Here is an 18,476-nt window from a genome sequence, read left to right on the forward strand (position 1 = left end):
GAGAGACTCTGCTCTTTCACTCTGGAGGACTCGGAGAAACACTGGGCTCTTTATTCACATTGTAACATGAGCTGAGAGGGATTCAGCTTTACGCAGGAGGAGCTTTAGAAAACCAGCTGCTTCAGGAAGGTCCAACTAAAAAGTCAGATTAACTGTAAGAGAAAAATAAATACTGAACAGAAAAACACATTACCTGATCGAAAAGTCAAAGGCTTGATGTTACTGTGAAGACAGGACTTCAGTCCTTCAACAAAACAGAACATTCAGAAACGTTACCCACACCGCGTGCGTGCGTGCGTGTGTGTGTCCGTCCACATGGCCTAGATATCTTGTCAGCTGGCTTGAGGTTAGCGTGGAGTACTAAACAAAGAGAGACCTCTCTTTTCAAAGCCTTTCCTCTTGGCTCTGATTTAAAGCAGAGAGTGAAGGACGGAGCGTTTGGTAGAGAGACTCTTCTCGAATAAATTAGTCAAGAGTAACATGAAATGTACATTTAAAAATGCTGGTAGTTTTTTTCAATAGCATTCACTTGATTACAGATACAGAAAAAAGTTAAGACGATGTGTTACTGTTACCACACATCATGTGACAGGACCTCCTTTTAGACAGGTGTTGGACGTTTTATGATGACAAAGCCTTTATTGGTTAATAAGTGACTTGCATCACATCACACAGACATTCCTCTCATCGCTGCAGGCCCATTTTATGATCTCTGTTATGATCTAGTAACACAATAACTTGATGTCGTCGATCTGACATCCGATAGTGTCAGGTGGAGAATGTGTCACTAATACTACAGAGCGAGAGGAAACAGTGTCTGCAGTTTAGCTCACCTCTCAAGACACCTGGCAGTCCTTTTACTTTTATCAGCCAAGGCAATGTCCCGGGACAAAAATAAGAGAAATGCTCAGAGAGGTCTCGGTGGTGGTGGGTGGGGGGGGGTTTCTTGTAATAAGCTGAGATCTTCTTCTTTGTGTGTGTGTGTGTGTGTGTGTGTGTGTGTGTGTGTGTGTGTGTGTGTGTGTGTGTGTGTGTGTGTGTGTGTGTGTGTGTGTGTGTGTGTGTGTGTGTGTGTGTGTGTGTGTGTGTGTGTGTGTGTGTGTGTGTGTGTGTGTGTGTGTGTGTGTGTGTGTGTGTGTGTGTGTGTGTGTGTGTGTGTGTGTGTGCGCTTTGGTAACTTCAGAGTTATATGCTGCCATGCCAGAAAACCCTCATAAAATAGAGTCGATAAGATTTTGACAGGGAAGTAGATTATTTTGAATCCCAGCCTCATGTAGGATTTTTCTGTTGTCTGAATACAGAACGTCTACTTACGTCAGTGTTTCTCCTGTGAGTACAGTGTGCTGTCATTTTATAGTTTATTACATTACCTATGTTTAACACTTAGACTGCATGTGTGACTGCAAATGGCTGAATTTTTCGTCCCGACTTTATCTGAAGTTGAACCGAACATGTTGCTTATATTCTACTTCTCACGTATTATCTTACTTTTGTACTTTTCATCATCTTTAAAAAAGCAAAAAAACCAAACAAAAATCAGTTGAGTTGTTCCTGACCTCGTCGAGCTCTTTGGAGTCGTTAATGGCATGTGTATGTTTACTTTAGGGTGGATAACTTTGGCCTGGGTCTGCTGCTCCAGACTAAGCAGATCAAGAGGATGATCTCTTCGTACGTCGGGGAGAACGCCGAGTTTGAGCGACAGTATCTGACAGGAGAGCTGGAAGTTGAGCTGACGCCGCAGGTTGGTCAGAAAACACACGGAGCACCTGACGCATCATCGTTCCGCACAAATAAGAACAGAAACCTGAAAATGCACATCAGAAAAGCCAAGCTCAAACCAATCATGACTACTTGAAATGGTTTTAAATAATTGATTACATGCAGGTGACATTAGTTTGAGTACTTCTTTTTAATCCGTCACCTTCTCCCTCTCAGGGTACCCTAGCAGAGAGGATCAGGGCAGGCGGTGCTGGGATTCCAGCCTTCTTCACAGCCACCGGCTATGGCACACTGATCCAAGAGGGAGGCTCCCCTATCAAGTACAACAAAGATGGAACCATTGCCATTGCCAGTGAGAAGAGACCGGTGAGGGTGCTGTGATACAATGTCTTGTTGCTGTCGAGCTTGAGATGATCGCAGATAGGCCATTTTTCCCCAGGAGTTTGTTTTGTTGATTTTTCAAGCTGTGATCAAACTTCAGTTCTCTTAAAGTGGTCTGTTTTTTTTTTGTTTTTTTTTCCAAAGCACACTTAAAGGGGACAGGCCACATTGTTCTCCATTTGAGGAAAAAAAAAGACTTGCTGGACTGGTTTGGTGTTAGTGTTGTAGGTGGCACCTACTGTAGATGCTGCATTTATATTTATATGTGCCTAATCTCAATATGCTTTAAAACAGGTCCAAGCATTCAGTGTACCTCACTCCTTGGATTGTGTTGTTATTTTGTACAGGTGCAGGAGTTCAATGGCAGGCACTATATTATGGAAAAGGCCATCACTGGAGACTTTGCACTAATCAAAGCGTGGAAAGCTGACAGGGCTGGAAACATTGTTTTCAGGTAAGTGATGAAATGAGCAAGAGCTGAGCGTGTGTCATTAAACAGGTATGTCAACTGACCCCACATCATTAGTCCAGGCTTGCTCTATGTTGTCAGTGCCCGTATTTATCTGGTAAAGAATCAGCTTCTCCCTGCCTTAAAGCGCATCAGACTTGTTTTTAATCACCATGGTTTTGTTTGCCCAACAGTCGGATCATGTGCAACACCATGTCATACTGTATGATAGACTGAAACAGGAGTTTGAGAAAAGTCAACTGATTTATGTCTTTGTTTGACCTTCAGCTTAAAGGTCGTTGAATCTTTAGGGATGAACTGATTCTTTTTTTTCTTTTTTTTGGATCAGTTTGAATTATTGTCAGTTGTTGGTGTTATTTTTCTGAGTTTAAAACAAACCATACTACTGACACTAGCCTCCATATGTTGAGTCATTCAGACAGAACACTGAGGGGAAAAAAGGTGCAATGTAATTGCACTTCAACAATGTCCGGGGAAGCTGCACAACCAGAAAAATCACAATTAGATGTCAATATTACACTGGTTTGTGGTTGTCCTGGATATGTATAGCTAACCTGACAGAGTGAGAAACAAAGTAAAAGTCTTCAGGTGAATAACTTGCACTCGCCTGATAATTGAAGTTATTAGATGAAGTAAAATGTTTCTCCACAAGAGGGCAGTGTTTTCAAATGAAAGCACATATGAGATTACACAGGGTTCCTGAAACTTCCTGCATTACTTTTTTGTTACCTTACATTTCTTTGAATTTCACTTCGTTTTTCCTCTCTTTCTGTCAGGAAAACAGCCAGGAACTTCAACCAACCCATGTGCAAGGCAGCCAAAACCACAATTGTTGAGGTATGCTTTTCCAAACACACAAATAGTCTTTTTCTCCAAATGATCTTTAAAAGAAAAGTGTTCTTAAAACACACTTGTGCACTTTTTAAAGAGATGCTGACATTCACCTCTTAACAAATATATATATATATATATTTATCCTATCAAGAGAACACTCGAGAGCGCTCTTATGCGTGCAGAAATGTCAGAGCAAAATTAGAGGATATTTTGTTTTTCTTCAAGGTCCAATCTGTAACACATCTACTGATTTAAATCTTAAAATCAGCCAAAATTAAAGAAACATGAAGTTCAGCAGCCAGTATGTGCTCCTCTGAAGTGTTCCGGTCCGGTATGGTCTAGATTCTTTTTGACGAGTGAAGGGAGGCGGTTTTAGGTCACCTCCATCACGACTGTTTTCGACGCCTTTCGATGCCAGGACAACCCTAACCCTAAATCATGTTAACTGCTAATTAATGGAGAAAATAAGGTATAAAAACAAACTATAAGAATTATGATAACATTTGATCTCAACCACTCAAAAGCATTCTCTAGGCTTCAAAGTCATGATGTCCTGTACGAGTGATGACAAGCTATAGAAAACGAGAGGAAGTTGTTTTTATTGTCACTCGAGGTCAGACATAGAAATTGCAGACCGGCATCTCACAGTTGAAAGACTTTTTTATGTTAGTGGGCTGAAAGGACTGGATGAGAGTGAAAACCACCACTATAGTGTTCAGAGTTAAGTGATCTCAGTCTCTATCCGTCTGGGTCAGAAATGCTCTCACAATGCCCTGCCGTCCTTGGTCCGTCTGTGTCATTCTAACTGGTGACCCTCCTGTCCAGCATTTGTCCATCTTAAAATGTGATCGCTTTTATCCTCCTTATGGTTATGTGTACTTGCATGTACTGTAGGTGTGTGTCTGTGTCTCCCTCTCCAGCACGAAAACAACTTCTTCACACCTCTCATATAGTCACCGTTTGATTCAGAGAGCAGACGGGAGAAAAACTGCGTGTGTGAACGCCATAAAACACAGGCACTTTTCTGAAAATAAATCAGTCACAAAAGGGTCCCTCATGAATCTAATGGGGTTCTACAAAGCACATTTTCAATCATCCCACGGTTGCTGGACCAAAGATGCAGTCGACTGTTGATTAGAAATGTCTGGAACTAAATTGGGAGAGTAAATTTCGCCACCAAAGATTGTCTGGAGGCTTCATGGTTGGCTGATCACTAAAACGTGTTTTATAGTGCTACATAACAGAGGTGTTGATGAGTTTTTAGGCAACAGCAGTCTGCACACCTAAAAAGAACAAATCCATTCATTTTGCACACTGCGCGTTCAACGTCAATCAAACTCCAAACCCGTGATGACTATCACAGTTATTCTTCAGGGATAATGAGACTAGACGCTCTGACATCAGTGATGCCTCCAAAAGCTGTGCGTGTGACGTCTGCTGCTGTTGTCATGTTGACTGGAGTGACATGAATAACAATGCTGCTTTGCAAAGAGCGACTTCATGAGATGCATCATTAGCTGGATTTTGTCTTCAACTGTCTGCTTCAACTGGTGTGCAGCCTCCATATTCAGCTCAGGGTGTTTTTTCGATGGTGAGTGGAGAGAATAAAACAAAAGGTAACTGATTGAGGCTGAATTTGGACCGTGGAATAGAAGTGCTTTTTATTTCTTTGATGCTTTTTTGCTTTTTGTTTTTGTGGCATTTCTGCTTGCATACACTTCGCTGTGACATGATTCTTTCAGGTTTACCTGCAATTACAGTTTTTCCGTTGACCAAGAAGACTTGAATTATCCATACCAGCAGCCCACCCAAAGACTGTACCTGGGCGGGCTGCTGTTACCGCCAATGTTATTCTGCACTCTTTTAATAAATCTTAGGCTTCCTGTATAAAGCTACAGCAGTGGCTATTCTGAAGGGCTACAAATAGTCCACAAATACAAGAACCCTTAAAGTCTTGGTGTTTGTTAAAAATATTCAAATGAATGCATTTATCATTGTGTGAAAATGTAGCTGTGAAACAGATCACTACTAAAAGAGATTTTCAATGACACATAAGAGGACATGAGACCAAATCATGATCCTAAAATGGTTCAGAAAACGCACAAATTCCACCTTTATTCATTTGTAATTGACACATGAATTGATCAGGATCAAGGGCAATCTTCGGTTTTAATAAATGAAGCCAAAGTGGAAGTGCACAAGTGAACGATACAGGTTATTTATAGTTAGGCTTGTAGCTGACCCGATTTGCCAGTTGGGCCTGGTGTAGCTTAAAGCATGCCTCAGCTCCAGCTCTCTTTTCTTTTTCTGCTTCTGAGAAGTCCAAAACAAAGGCAATAATTCAGGGTGAGACAGGATGTCCAGCAGGCATCAGAAGAGACATCCAGATCCCTTCTTAATGTCTTGAACTTCTCATGGCATTGAGCAACAGGTAGCTGAAGAAGACAAAGACACATTTTAAGCACACTCAACTCATTGGCATTAAGCATTATAACATTGAAAGATGTATCTGTGCTGTGCATGTACAGTATATGGGGTATTTCTCCTGCTTTTTTTTACCACCTCTCTCCCAATCACATTCCTGAGTAAAGATCGGCTGGAATGATTAGAAAGAGAGGAAGAAGAGATGGCATGAGTTGGCAGCATGGTGAAGATCCCAAGATATCCATAGCTTCTCGCACACACCTCACACACTTCAATTAACACAGGATTAAAGGAGTGATGTACACAAACACACTCTGCAAACTCTCAAGGATTTTAAAATAATTGCTTGACTTTAATTCCCAAACAAGGCCTCGGCGTATTCAGCCTTTTTAATTAAACTCCACACAAATATGTAGCCTTAAGAAATGTTTTTAGAAAAGCCTATTTATTAAAAAAAGCTGACATATCCTCAGTAATTAACGTCACTCAAAACTCATTCAGCAGCCTGACACAAATCATGTAATTTGTGTTCCCTGCCAGGACCAGAACAGGCCGTGTCAAACAACAACAGTGTCAGTTTCCTGCTGCTCTGTGAACATGTAGCGTCCTTTTTCATGTCATGTTCTGACAACAAATATTTCTTTTGGACCCGTGTCGACCACACATCAGGCGCATGCGTCACACTGTCAGGGATTTCATTGTAGAGCGTGCGGCAGTCTCACAAGTCGTCAGACAGGATTTACAAGAAAAAACAAAATAAAAAAACTTCCTTACATCCTTTTTCAGAGTTTTTCTAGCTACTACAGCAAACTGAGAAGTGAACTTGTCTTTGCTATTGTATAGAATAAAGAAAAATCTGTGCTAATGTTCCTTTGGAATCACGTTCATAGGCTGTGTTTTAGTACCTGCCATTCTGTTCTCAATGATTGATCACTTTGCTTTATCGTCCTATCAGACAATTTGTCACATTGTCTCGACCAATGGTTTTTATGGCAGTGCAGGTAAGGCATGAACATTATCTAAGACAAGCCTACTTACTAGTGTCAATAAAGTGATCGGCCCGTATTAAAAAAAACCATTAAGAAGCTTTTAGCTCTGATACTGAAGCAATTACCCCCTCCCTCTGATAATAAATTTGTCTTTAGGAGTCAGTGCACGCTCAGTCATAAATCTGCGGATGTTCTGTCAATATTAACCCTGCTGTCTTGGATCACTGGTTATGGAACAGATGGGGTCTGGTCTTTTTTTAAGCTATTTATTTCACTGACTACTCAGCTCGGAAGCTCAGGCCAGTGTGTGTGATATTAAGTCCCCATAAGGGTCACGTAAACCCCCAAATGTGCACACACAAAAGAATCACTACATAATGGTTTGTTATTTTATTCATCTATTAAAACAATGAAGTGTTTCTCAATGGATTCTGAACATTCTGATGAGCTTTCTGTTGACACACTGCAGAAGCTGGTGCTCATTAGCCTTTTAAAAAAATTTTTTTAGCCAACCCACGCCTTACAAATGGTTGTTTGATTTACCTGTGCTTGAACTCTTCACTTGCCGAATGAGATGGTCCCAGTTCTTTTAAGTATTTGGGGAAATCTGCAAGATTTTTGAGAAAATATTCCAGCCGCAATGTTACTGTTGTTGTTAGAAAAAGCAGATTTAATTATGTATAAATATTTTATAACCCCAAAGTTATATCATTAAGAAGATTAGCAGCAGTTTAAGTGGAATTCTGAGCAACTGCTTCCCCCTTTGTGTGTGTGTGTGTGTGTGTGTGTGTGTGTGTGTGTGTGTGTGTGTGTGTGTGTGTGTGTGTGTGTGTGTGTGTGTGTGTGTGTGTGTGTGTGTGTGTGTGTGTGTGTGTGTGTGTGTGTGTCTGTGTGTCTGTGTGTCTGTGATGCTGCACAGTCCTGAGGGGAAGACAGATGTGTAGATATGTAACCCGGTGACTTCACGTCTGTCACACATTAATGGAAATTCTGGGAAGCAAATTCAAATCATGTCCCAGCAGTGTGTGAGTAACCCTGCAGTTCTCACTGTCCGGATTATTTTTTTTCTTTTCCCTTTTATAATCATGCTAAGCCCTTTTTTCCCTCCATGTGCCATTGTTAAGAGAGTAAACTTTGAAGATAGCGAAAGCTGCTTCATTGCCTCAGGGCAGTGATCACTGGCTTTGTAGTCCCTGTTCTTATTTTGAAGCATTTATCTACTTTTTTTTTTTTCTCAAGCTGAATTTGAACTACAGGAGACAGGAAGAGTGTCGAAGAACGAGATAACACAAAGCACTTTGAGAATTACCAGATCATCACCAGCTTCTGCCACGGTTGCTAGGCAACCAAACTGTGCTATTCAATTGTTGAATGTTCCACAGTATCCAGCTGGTCCAGTTATTCCCTTATCGCAGGTACAGTGAAAGACCCCAGTGCATTGTGGGATACAATGCACCAGAGACTAAATCAAAGTATTGGGCTCTGTTGTTGGACCATCAGTCACAGTAAATAACTCAACTGTATCCTCTCACTGTGGCAGGGCTGTGTAGATGCGTGGGTGTTTGTACGCACACTGAAACAGGCAATCATGCATGCTTGAGTTGAGTGAATGTATGTGTGAGTGTGAGCTGTCCTTTTAACCGGGCTCGGGGCCTGATTGGATATAAACGTACAGGACCTGTCCTGAAGGGATTCAGACGCAGCTTTCAACTTAATTAGGGTTCAAAGCAAAATGGCTACAAAAACCTACTGAAGCTTCGGTTTAAGCCATGAAATGGGTAAGGTGAGTGTTTAAAAATGAGTTAAACGTTTGGCCTTGGAATTATAATAAGATGACCCAGTGAGTCCTTCCGTGGTACATAATGTCCCGTTAGCTCACTACAGGGGTTTTTATTAATCCGTCAGCCACATCGTTTCCTGCTATTCTACAGCACTTATCATGCCTTGTTGAGTTTTCTTGCCTTGCTCATGACTTTTGCCCCAGACTAACGCCATTACTTAAGCTACTGTTGGCAAATAATTATGGATCCTCTCATTTTCCACATCATTTAACCAGCCTAAAGAGGTTAATGAATAGCTGTACTGTGCTTAAGATGTGCATTGAATGACTAAATTACCTTCACCAAGAAGGTGTTGTTTTCACTGCTGATTGTCAGCAGTGTTATTGAGATTTAAACAATAACTTACTTGAGAACTGAGGCCAAACATCAGCATAATAACAGAACATGTTTTCTGTCAATCAGTGGTGATTGCAATGATGGGTGTGTATGGTTTGTGGTGGATGCAAAACAAAGCGAGCGAGAGAGAGAGAGAGAGAGAGAGAGAGAGAGAGAGAGAGAGAGAGAGAGAGAGAGAGAGAGAGAGAGAGAGAGAGAGAGAGAGAGAGAGAGAGAGAGAGAGAGAGAGAGAGAGAGAGAGAGAGAGAGAGAGAGAGAGAGAGAGAGAGAGAGAGAGAGAGAGAGAGAGAGAGAGAGAGAGAGAGAGAGAGAGAGAGAGAGAGAGAGAGAGAGAGGAGACGTGCTGTACATTCAAACATTATGACTGGAGATGTGCACTTCAAAGAACACTTGACTGAGCCTGGGTGGAGCTCTGTATTATCCAAGTGCTCTTCTTGTTTCTGTCTGTATGTTATACAAGCTGTGGGGATTGCAAAAGCATACTGGAGAGAAAAAAAGCCTCAGTGGATTGCAGTAATTGATGGGCGGATATTTGCTTCTTGTTAGTAAAATGTGTTGGGGTTTTTTGCATCCCTATTCAAAGAGCAATTCAAACATGCCCTTTTTCAGTCTGGGCTGGGCTTATTTCTACATGTTTTGTAACCACCGTTCACTTTGGCAGCTTCTGTGCAAATTGCAGTCATTGCAGGGCTTGCTACTCCACAACTACAACAGTTTATCCTATTTCAAATGGGCTGCTGGCCATGAGAGACTTTGGAAAAAAACCGTCTCTTCTTCCCCGGTGATGTGTACTTATTTTCATTCAACTTTGAGTAAAAGTGGCGTTACAATAACACTGGTGACACTGGAATTGTCCTTAAACATGAAACTACAAAGCATTTCATTTATGAATAATCCGCCTTTCCTTTATTAAAGCTCACGTGTAGTAGCCTTGAAAGAAGTACTCTTAATAAAGAGGTAAGCTCATGAATGAACTCGTAACTAGTAAGCCAAGCAGTGTCAATCAATCAATCTTTATTTGTGTAGCGTCAATTCATAACAGGTGTTATCTCGAGACACTTTACAAAAATCAAGTAGAGGAGCTTTCTCTTTGTCTGTTAACATTAACGAAAAAACAGGTAACAAGAGCATGCTCATCGTTATGTTTACAACAAGCAGGTCAAAGAACTTACTTATTGCTATAAGTACAATTTTACAATACATTTCGCCTCAGTACTCTTGAGCTTGTTGAGAGAAATAAAGACCCAGCAAGATTCCTGTGGTGTGAGATCGTTGCCCTGGGCCTTTTTATGTCATCTTCATCTAAAATGGAGAAGTACATCACTTAAAGTTGTCTTGATTAAGTTCATGTGTACTGCTGACATTTACAGATGGAGACGGCGTGCAGAGCAGGTTTGATAATCAGCTGTAGGTCACTATAGAAGAGGGTGAAAAGAGAGACAATAGAAACTGAACATGTGCAGAAACTGAATATTTTAAATAGAAAATGTGCACGTTATACACTCTGACTATTAAGTTCAAAGGTCTGTGCAGACTGCCAATTATTTGAACATTGAAGCACATTGCTTAGCGGCTTATGTGTTCTTTGAAATGTAAACATTATGCTTGGAGTGGAGCTGTCCATGCGCAGTATGCATGTGTCATTTGAAAAAAAATGTATTTTTAGTTTCAGTACTGTTGTCAGGGTTTTGCTCTGGCTGGCTGTCTCTCATATTCTGGATACCATAAAGGCTGTCATAGTCGATGCATTCCTCCACTGAGGGGAAACAGATCGTCCATGTTTTCAGTGTTCTGGGTTACAGGATAAAGCCGGAACTGAGCCCCGAAAGTATCATCCGTGGCCAAGTGCCCACATACACACACACACACACACACACACACACACACACACACACACACTGGGAGAAAGATGGAGAGGCTATAAATACACAGAGTAATGAGAGTGTGGTGTTACCGTCAATCCTCCTGCTCTGTCGCCTGGAGCCACACCGTCTTTCTCCTGACTGTTGCTTCTCTGTACAAGTGGTTTTAATTTGTAGACTGTCCTTTAATGGTCTTATTAAAATTGAAATTAAAGATAGAAATCGAAGCGTATAGACTTTGAATTTGAATAGTAAATTATTATTTTGTTATTTATAAAGTTTTCCCTTCCATTAAGTTATAACAGCTGAGTGTATAGACTGTTATGTAAGACATGGTTGTGCATTAGAGTGACATTTTTACACATTTGAAGGAGAAGTTGAAACGCAGGTAATATGATCATTTGGTTTGAGACAAAAAACTAATCCCCTCCATCAGGCCATGTTTACACTGAACAACTAGATATACCTTATTTATGTTAAAAAAGAAAAGAGCTTTCTCTTAAAGCAAAGTTTGAACTGCTGATTTAAATAAGCACCAGACTACAAAACATTCATGTTTTTCTGTATTAGGTCAAATGTAAAGTGTGTTACTAGTAGTGCTGAAAACCCAGATACAAGCCTGAAGTTTCCTCGACGTTGTATAACAAGCTCCTGATATGCAGCTCAGCTGTTTAAGGCCACTACTAAAGCATCACAAGTGTTCCTTTTTAATCAGGTCTGATCGCACAGACCTCTGCTTCAGTTACACCGTGTTTCAACCAGGATGAACATCAAATAAACTCAAAGTTAAAAGGAAAAAGTTTAGGCGGGTTACTTGGGCGTTTAAAAACACATTGTAACTAGACTTGAGCTCGTACAGAGCTTTTATAGTCTCCTGACTACTCAAAGTAGTTTACACCTCATGTCCCAACTACCCATTCACACACTGATGGCAGAGGTTGATATTTCAAGTGTCCATCAGAAATAATTAATCACATTGAATAAATATACACTGCTGATGAAGCTGCTGACCTTAATGACACATCGGACATGTGGCTGCAGGAGCTCGGGATCAAACCACCAGCCTTCCACTTCAGAGACTCTATTAACTGAGCCACAGCCACCCTGCCTCCTGCAGAACCACCAGAAACAAAGACACGATTGCTCTTACTGTAGGTTCCTGCTCAGCGGTCGCTCAGTCACATTTTTCACTTTTGCACCAACAGAGAGTGTTGAAACGTTTTTTTGATTTGATTTGAAAATCTTTAATTTCCCCGAAGGGCAATTCGGTTTGCAGCAGGAGTCCAACACAGATTAAGACAAAACATCACAATAAAAGCATACAACCGACACAGTATAAAAGCATACAACTGACAGTTCAACAGGATAAGATCAATACTCTAATGCAATTGTCATCACGAATTCATGAAGCCTTCATAAGATCTCATATCTTGTTCAAAAATCTGATGGCAGTTGGGACAAAAGATTTTAGGTATCTGTTTGATTTATCCTTGCATGTAAAAGCATACCTTCTCTTGGAGGGGAGAAGATGAAACTCTGCATAGAGGGGATGAAGAGGGTTAGCCAAGATGACATTTGCCCTCTGAGTGACTCTAAAAACAGAGTCTAAGTCATTGAGACTCATGCCAATAGTTTTTTGGCAGAGTTTGACTATAGTTTTTAACTTATTATTTAAAACACTAAGGTTACCAAACCAACACACCATAGCAAATGTTAAAATTGATTCAATAAAAGAAGTGTAAACAATTTTAAAAGGTTTCTTGTCAACATTAAAAGATCTGAGTTTCCTAAGAAAAAACAGCCTCTGATTTGCCTTTCTACAAGTGGCCTCTGTGTTAAAATCAAATGCCAGTTAATTATCTATGATTGTGCCTAAATACTTATATTGACTAACTACCTCTATGGCTTTACCACTAACAATGGTCTGAGTTGGGACGAGTGGATTCTTGCGAAAGTTAACAATCAAGTCTTTTGTCTTCGCCACGTTAAGTTGCAAATAAGAATCACTGCACCATCTAAAGTAGTCAAGAACAGAACCGTGCCCATTCTCATGTTCCTGCAAAAGGCTCACAATTACAGAATCATCTGCAAATTTGGTGATGTGGCTTGATTCAAATGAACTCTTACAGTCATTTGTGTAGAGCATGAACAGTAGTGGTGACAGGACACACCCCTGAGGTGAGCCTGTGGAACACATCAGGGTTTTAGACAAAACACCATTAACACGAGTTCTCTGCGGTCTTACTGTCAGAAAATCAACAAACCAGCATATGGTTCCAAAGTCAACGCTGGGTATGTTTGAAAGTCTATCAACAAGAACATGAGGTTGCATACAGTTAAAGGCTGAGGAAAAATCAGCATTCCCCTCAAGATGCCGAACAACCAGATTTAGCAGTGTTGCTACAGCGTCATCCACCCCCTTCCTAGGTTGATATGGCTTGATAGTAGTCCCAAGTAGTCTGAGGTCTAATTGTGTGCTATAGGTAGAATATCCAGGTCTTTTTAAACTAAGGTGAGGCCTTCACCTTAGATTTCTAAAACCACAATATTTACGTGCTCAAAATATATTTGGCATGCTTCCAAAATCGAATCATAATGGACACTAATAGCATGCAATCAATATTCTCCATCCTCTCAGTCCATTGTTTTAGTCATTAAGGGTGTAATGAACAAAGTAGAATATACCAACCTTTGGCTCACAAATGACAGAAATATGATGTGAATGTTATATGACAACACAAACACACAACCTGATTTGCTGATTCTGATAAAGACCACATGCTGGCAGCTCCAATGAGGGTCTTCATTAGGAGAGCGTAGAGTTTATGGTTCGAACAGGTTGTCTCTACTCTTACTGTGGCACTGTTTGTTTTTATTTAGACTGTGTAAACATCAGTAGAAAAAAAAATACTTGCAGCATTTTCTATTTCGTAATAGCTGCAGAGGAAGGACTGTACGCAGCATCACCATTGGTGGTTTATTTCAGGAATGTGGTAGCTTGTGTCCAATCAATTTGAGATTAACTCGATTCGACATGTCTCACAGCCTTAAAAAAAAGTACAAACTCGAGAGAAAAAAAAAAAAAAATAACAACAACCCTGCTTCGTGTGTCCCCTGAGGGCACTTTGATTCCCTCTATCCTCGTGCCAGCTCACTTCATGCCTTGCTTAGCTTTCATTGATGTGAAAATCGTTCTACAGATACGGGAATATCAATATGTGCGTCTCATCGTGTGCCTGTTTGCCTGCCTCACACACCTGCTCATTTGTGTGTGTGTGTGTGTTCATTTGTGTGTTTAAATCATTTTATATTTTAATGCTTGATCCGTCCCCGTCTGTTGAACCTCCTGACTGAACTGCATTTGAGCAACAGTGCAGCCAGGACACAGGACCTAGATGAAAGGAACGGAGGCTTTTTTAATGTACGCGGCACATTTAAATTGCATGAGCGTGTCATTGTGTCGTTACTTAGCTTTGGAAGGCTAATTGAAAATTGAATACGGGGTTTGTTTGCATGTGTGCAAGAGAAAAAACAAACGGATATGGAGGAACCCGTCTCTGAGGGAAGAGACTAAATTAGGGATTGATACGGTTAATCGAATTCAAACACTTGAAGTCTTGCATTTCATGCCCTATTGCATATTTGCAGTGACTCTTTCCTCTTCAGTCTTCCCTATTTCATTGCTGCTACTGTTTCATAATGTGATGAGCCTCATCCTGCTTGATGAAGATGTCTATGGAAATCATCACTCTCACAAAAGACACATGCAGCCCCCAGAGAAAGCTGTGGGTGGATGTGTGGGACTGCTGTATCAAATCTCTCGCGTTACCAAACTCATCGTGCATGGCCTCGTTTTTTCGCTGCTGAGCATCAGAGATTTACCAGAACCAAACTACAGGAGAACCAGAAAAAGATTCTTAAATCACGTTACAGTCCTGAGTGGCCCCTTGCGCACCGCAGACCAAAGCCTGCGTATCCATGACAACGCCAAGATGGGATCCACTCTCTGCCATTGACTCCTCTCAGTCAGTGCTGAGTGCTGAGGGAGGACGTCAAGATAAGGAAAGATTCAATTCAATTTGTTCTGAACGGTTGCTTGCCCCTCATGTAAATGGAATAAATAGGTTACACTCTGAGCCACGCAGGAGGGAAGCAGAAACATAAAAAAGCCCATGCTGTCATGGTTAAGACCCCCAGAGATGTAACGATAACTCTGGAGTTCGCTCTCTTTCCCTCACCCCCCCCACCCCTCTTTTTAATTTAATGTCTTTTCAAGTGCTTATCCCTTTTTGAATAATCTTGAAGAAGAAAGAAACTGCACCTCCTCCCTCTTGAAGCCTCTTCTGTTTGAAAAAGGAAAGTCACTTCTTGAAAGAGAGCCTTCTGCAGATCCCTTGAAAGTTCAGCTCGACTCCTTTGGTTGACTTAAGATGCCAGGAATCAAAAGCCTAACGTAAATATGAAATTAACTTGTGAATTGGAGGAGCTGGAGCACTCTGAAAAAGGGCAGCGAGATTAAATGGAGCCATCATGTGCTTTTATAGCAAGTGGAATTGGGAAAATGACTTCTACAAGCAGTTCCTCGTGTCACCCTAAGGATGAGAGTGCAGGTGCGTTCATTCTGGGATATATTTACCCAGCTTCGCTTAAATCAATAGCCATCTCCATCTGTGTCTTGTTAGAGAGATATAACTCTATATGCTGCTCGACTTTGGTGGTGAGCCTCTGTGTGGGAGCCGTGAATATATTTCTTGGTGTTATTTTGAGACCCATGCCTTTCTCCTTTACACCCCGAAAGGACCAAACAACGGTTAAAGAATTACAACCATGAAGGGTTCTTCACTGCCTTATGTGCCACTGTGACTTATTCAGTTACTCACTCTTTATCCCGTCATTGTCATGTAACCAACCAGCCATTTCTCTTGAGTGCTCACTCTTTGACTTAACTGCTTCATGACATACTGTATATTTCATTAACAATTATTAACCATTCTTCTTGTGTTGGTGGATCAGTCTTATTCAATGTCCTTGTGAAGGCCTCTTTTTTTTTTCGGGCTGCTAACAAGATTTTTAACAAACAACCGGCCTCTCTTAATGCAATACCTCCTATCATATTACCAGAGTAGAGTACCTTACATGACATTGGTTAATCACTGCCCAGATTTTCCCAGTTTGTAAAAAATATAAATATCGCCCCAAAAATGTACAACTACAAGCCATACCTTTCTTCATCTAACTTTAACTTCCTTCCCCTGCCGGCAAATGAAGTATTTAGTCCATGCCAGTGGTCAGTGTCTCTAACACTGAGAACTTGAGCTGAAATGTAAACCTTGTAAGAGAGTCCTGAGGCAGAGCTCAAGGATATTACCTGAGGATGAAAAAAAAAGTAGTCAAACATTGCTTTCCACAAGGGGGAGTCCGATGTATTAGCCTTGTTTGACCTTCCTGTTTCAGTTTCACCAAAGTCCCGTCGGCAGCCAAATGTGTCCTCCATGCACCCCTTCTTCTCCCCTCCGCCTTTGATCCCAGGATCAAGCCTGTGCGAGCTGTGCGAGCTGTATCAGATGATCCTCTTCTGTTTACCGTCAGCCAAGCTGGCTTTGGCTGCACACATGGCCTACAGTGCAACCGGTGGCTGAAATATAAATAAATGCAACACTTTCTCCCACAAATATTTACCCTCACTTTCATGTGAACGACATAGTGGAATTTTTTTTTTTTTTTAGACTGTCAGACCATATTTGGAAATATGTGCTTGTGCGTCAGCCTCCCTGCTTTTGGTAGACCTTTTAGAGAGTAAAATCAGAAGGTTTTAAAAAATCCTTTGTTTTCCATAAAATAATCATTCAGTCTTTCTTTTGAGAAATGTCCCAATGTGTTAAAATTGTATCTTAAGATGAGCCTACAGAATAGCAAAATAAATGTGCTGGTCTTTATCAGACAATCTGTTTGATTTCACTCTGGGTGAGCAGATGTTATTTCCTGGTTGTGCAGTTCCATCAGTGGACAGTTTTACTTATCTAAACTTTAATCTCAAGGGTGTGGAGATATTTGTCATGTCAACGTGGAGCTTATCTCCCTTTGTTTCTGTGTAGGTGGAAGAGGTGGTAGATGTTGGGACCTTTGCTGAAGAGGACATCCACATCCCCAGCATCTACGTCCACAGGGTCGTCCAGGGCTCCGACTTCGAGAAAAGGATTGAGGTAAAGAAAAAAAAAAAAAGGAGGCCTTTCACATTTGCACAGATGGAGAGATCGATCCTGAAAGCAATCAAATTGCATTTTTTTCCTGTTTATTCTTGATGGTTTTATACGGGAGAATCTTTTATTCTATATGTTGTATGGATCCTCCCATTCTTTATGGTTTACGTCACTTCAGTGGAGGTAATGTTTTTTTTTTCATAAACAGCTGCTTGTATTGTTATTTTTTTAAGATGAATGATGTGACAATAGAGAGTACGCCCTCTCTGACTAAGCCACTGTAGCTGATTTTCAGAAACACACTTGTGTTGCTTATTCATATGTGTCCTTGAGCTCAGCCAGAAATGGCCTTCAAATATGCTCTCTTTCTTTTCCTTAAATACCTCTGTATTGTTCCAGAAACGCACAGTGAGGAAGAGCCAAGCAGAGAAACCCAAACCAAAGAAGGACTCAGACATTGTCCGTGAACGGATCATTCGCAGGGCTGCTTTGGAGTTTGAGGACGGGATGTACGGTATCCTTTTAAACAAAGTCAAGCAGGCTTCCTATTAAGGTACCAGATGTATATAGATGTGTAAAACGTCATATCACTCGAGTCAAAATCGAATGATGTGGATAACTGTTTCTATACTAAGGCATCCAATTTAATGCAACATAATTGATTTCCATTATTGCTCAAGCCAGTGTTAGGTTTACATTTTTTTTTAGTTTTTGTAAAGGATTAACACTTTTGGACACAACTCATTTAAATAACTGAGATTGTATGTTTTTAAAACATGTGGTATTAGAGCGTCGGTGGCATAGCGGTTGGAGCGCAGGCCCAATGTTTAGAGCCATAAGTCCGGGTTCGACCCTGACCTGTGGCTCCTTTCCAGAAGTTCGCCACTCTCATTTCTCACTCTATCCACTCTATCCTATCTCTAAACTAAAGTATAATAAATCCAACAAAATAGTATTGAAGTATTGAAAATGTTGACAAGCTTACTTAATTTCACAATATCATATCTTAAACTACCAAAAGAAAAAAAAACATACACGTGAAAAGAAAGCTTTTCCAAAAAAAAAAAAAAAAAATGTTTTAGCATCATTTATCTGAACAGGAAAATCATACACACAATCCTTTTTGAAACAGTATTTCACATTCATATTGTTTCGTGTTGACCTTTGCTTTTAGGTTGTATAACACAGATCTGTATTTAATGCTGGTAAATGTAATTCAGCATGACACAAGTGGTACCTTGGAAATGTTACTATTTAAAAATGCCGTGGGTTGAGCCTTGTCCAGATGACAGTTTTTTCGCAGCTTATTTACATAACATTAAAATTGCGATGAGTCAGCAACAAAGATGGATGAATTGGAGGGTTTGTGTTGGTGTTTAGTAAAGTTGCTTTTGACATGATTCTGAATATCTTATTGTCTG

At 40.6% G+C, this 18,476-nt stretch overlaps 1 protein-coding gene across 3 annotated transcripts in view; it reads left to right on the plus strand.

The window, feature by feature from the left end:
• oxct1a (3-oxoacid CoA transferase 1a) overlaps positions 1–18,476 on the plus strand; it is a 47,184-nt gene that overhangs the window by 5,730 nt on the left and 22,978 nt on the right. For all 3 annotated transcript variants that reach the window (XM_079340815.1, XM_079340816.1, XM_079340814.1), the window contains exons 4-9: positions 1,606–1,741; positions 1,936–2,085; positions 2,448–2,554; positions 3,346–3,406; positions 16,951–17,058; positions 17,455–17,569. In XM_079340815.1, coding sequence (XP_079196941.1) covers positions 1,606–1,741; positions 1,936–2,085; positions 2,448–2,554; positions 3,346–3,406; positions 16,951–17,058; positions 17,455–17,569 — 677 coding nt within the window. The remainder of the gene's footprint in view (positions 1–1,605; positions 1,742–1,935; positions 2,086–2,447; positions 2,555–3,345; positions 3,407–16,950; positions 17,059–17,454; positions 17,570–18,476) is intronic.

This window comes from Symphodus melops (genome assembly GCF_947650265.1).
Source record: "Symphodus melops genome assembly, chromosome: 1".
Taxonomy (NCBI): domain Eukaryota; kingdom Metazoa; phylum Chordata; class Actinopteri; order Labriformes; family Labridae; genus Symphodus; species Symphodus melops.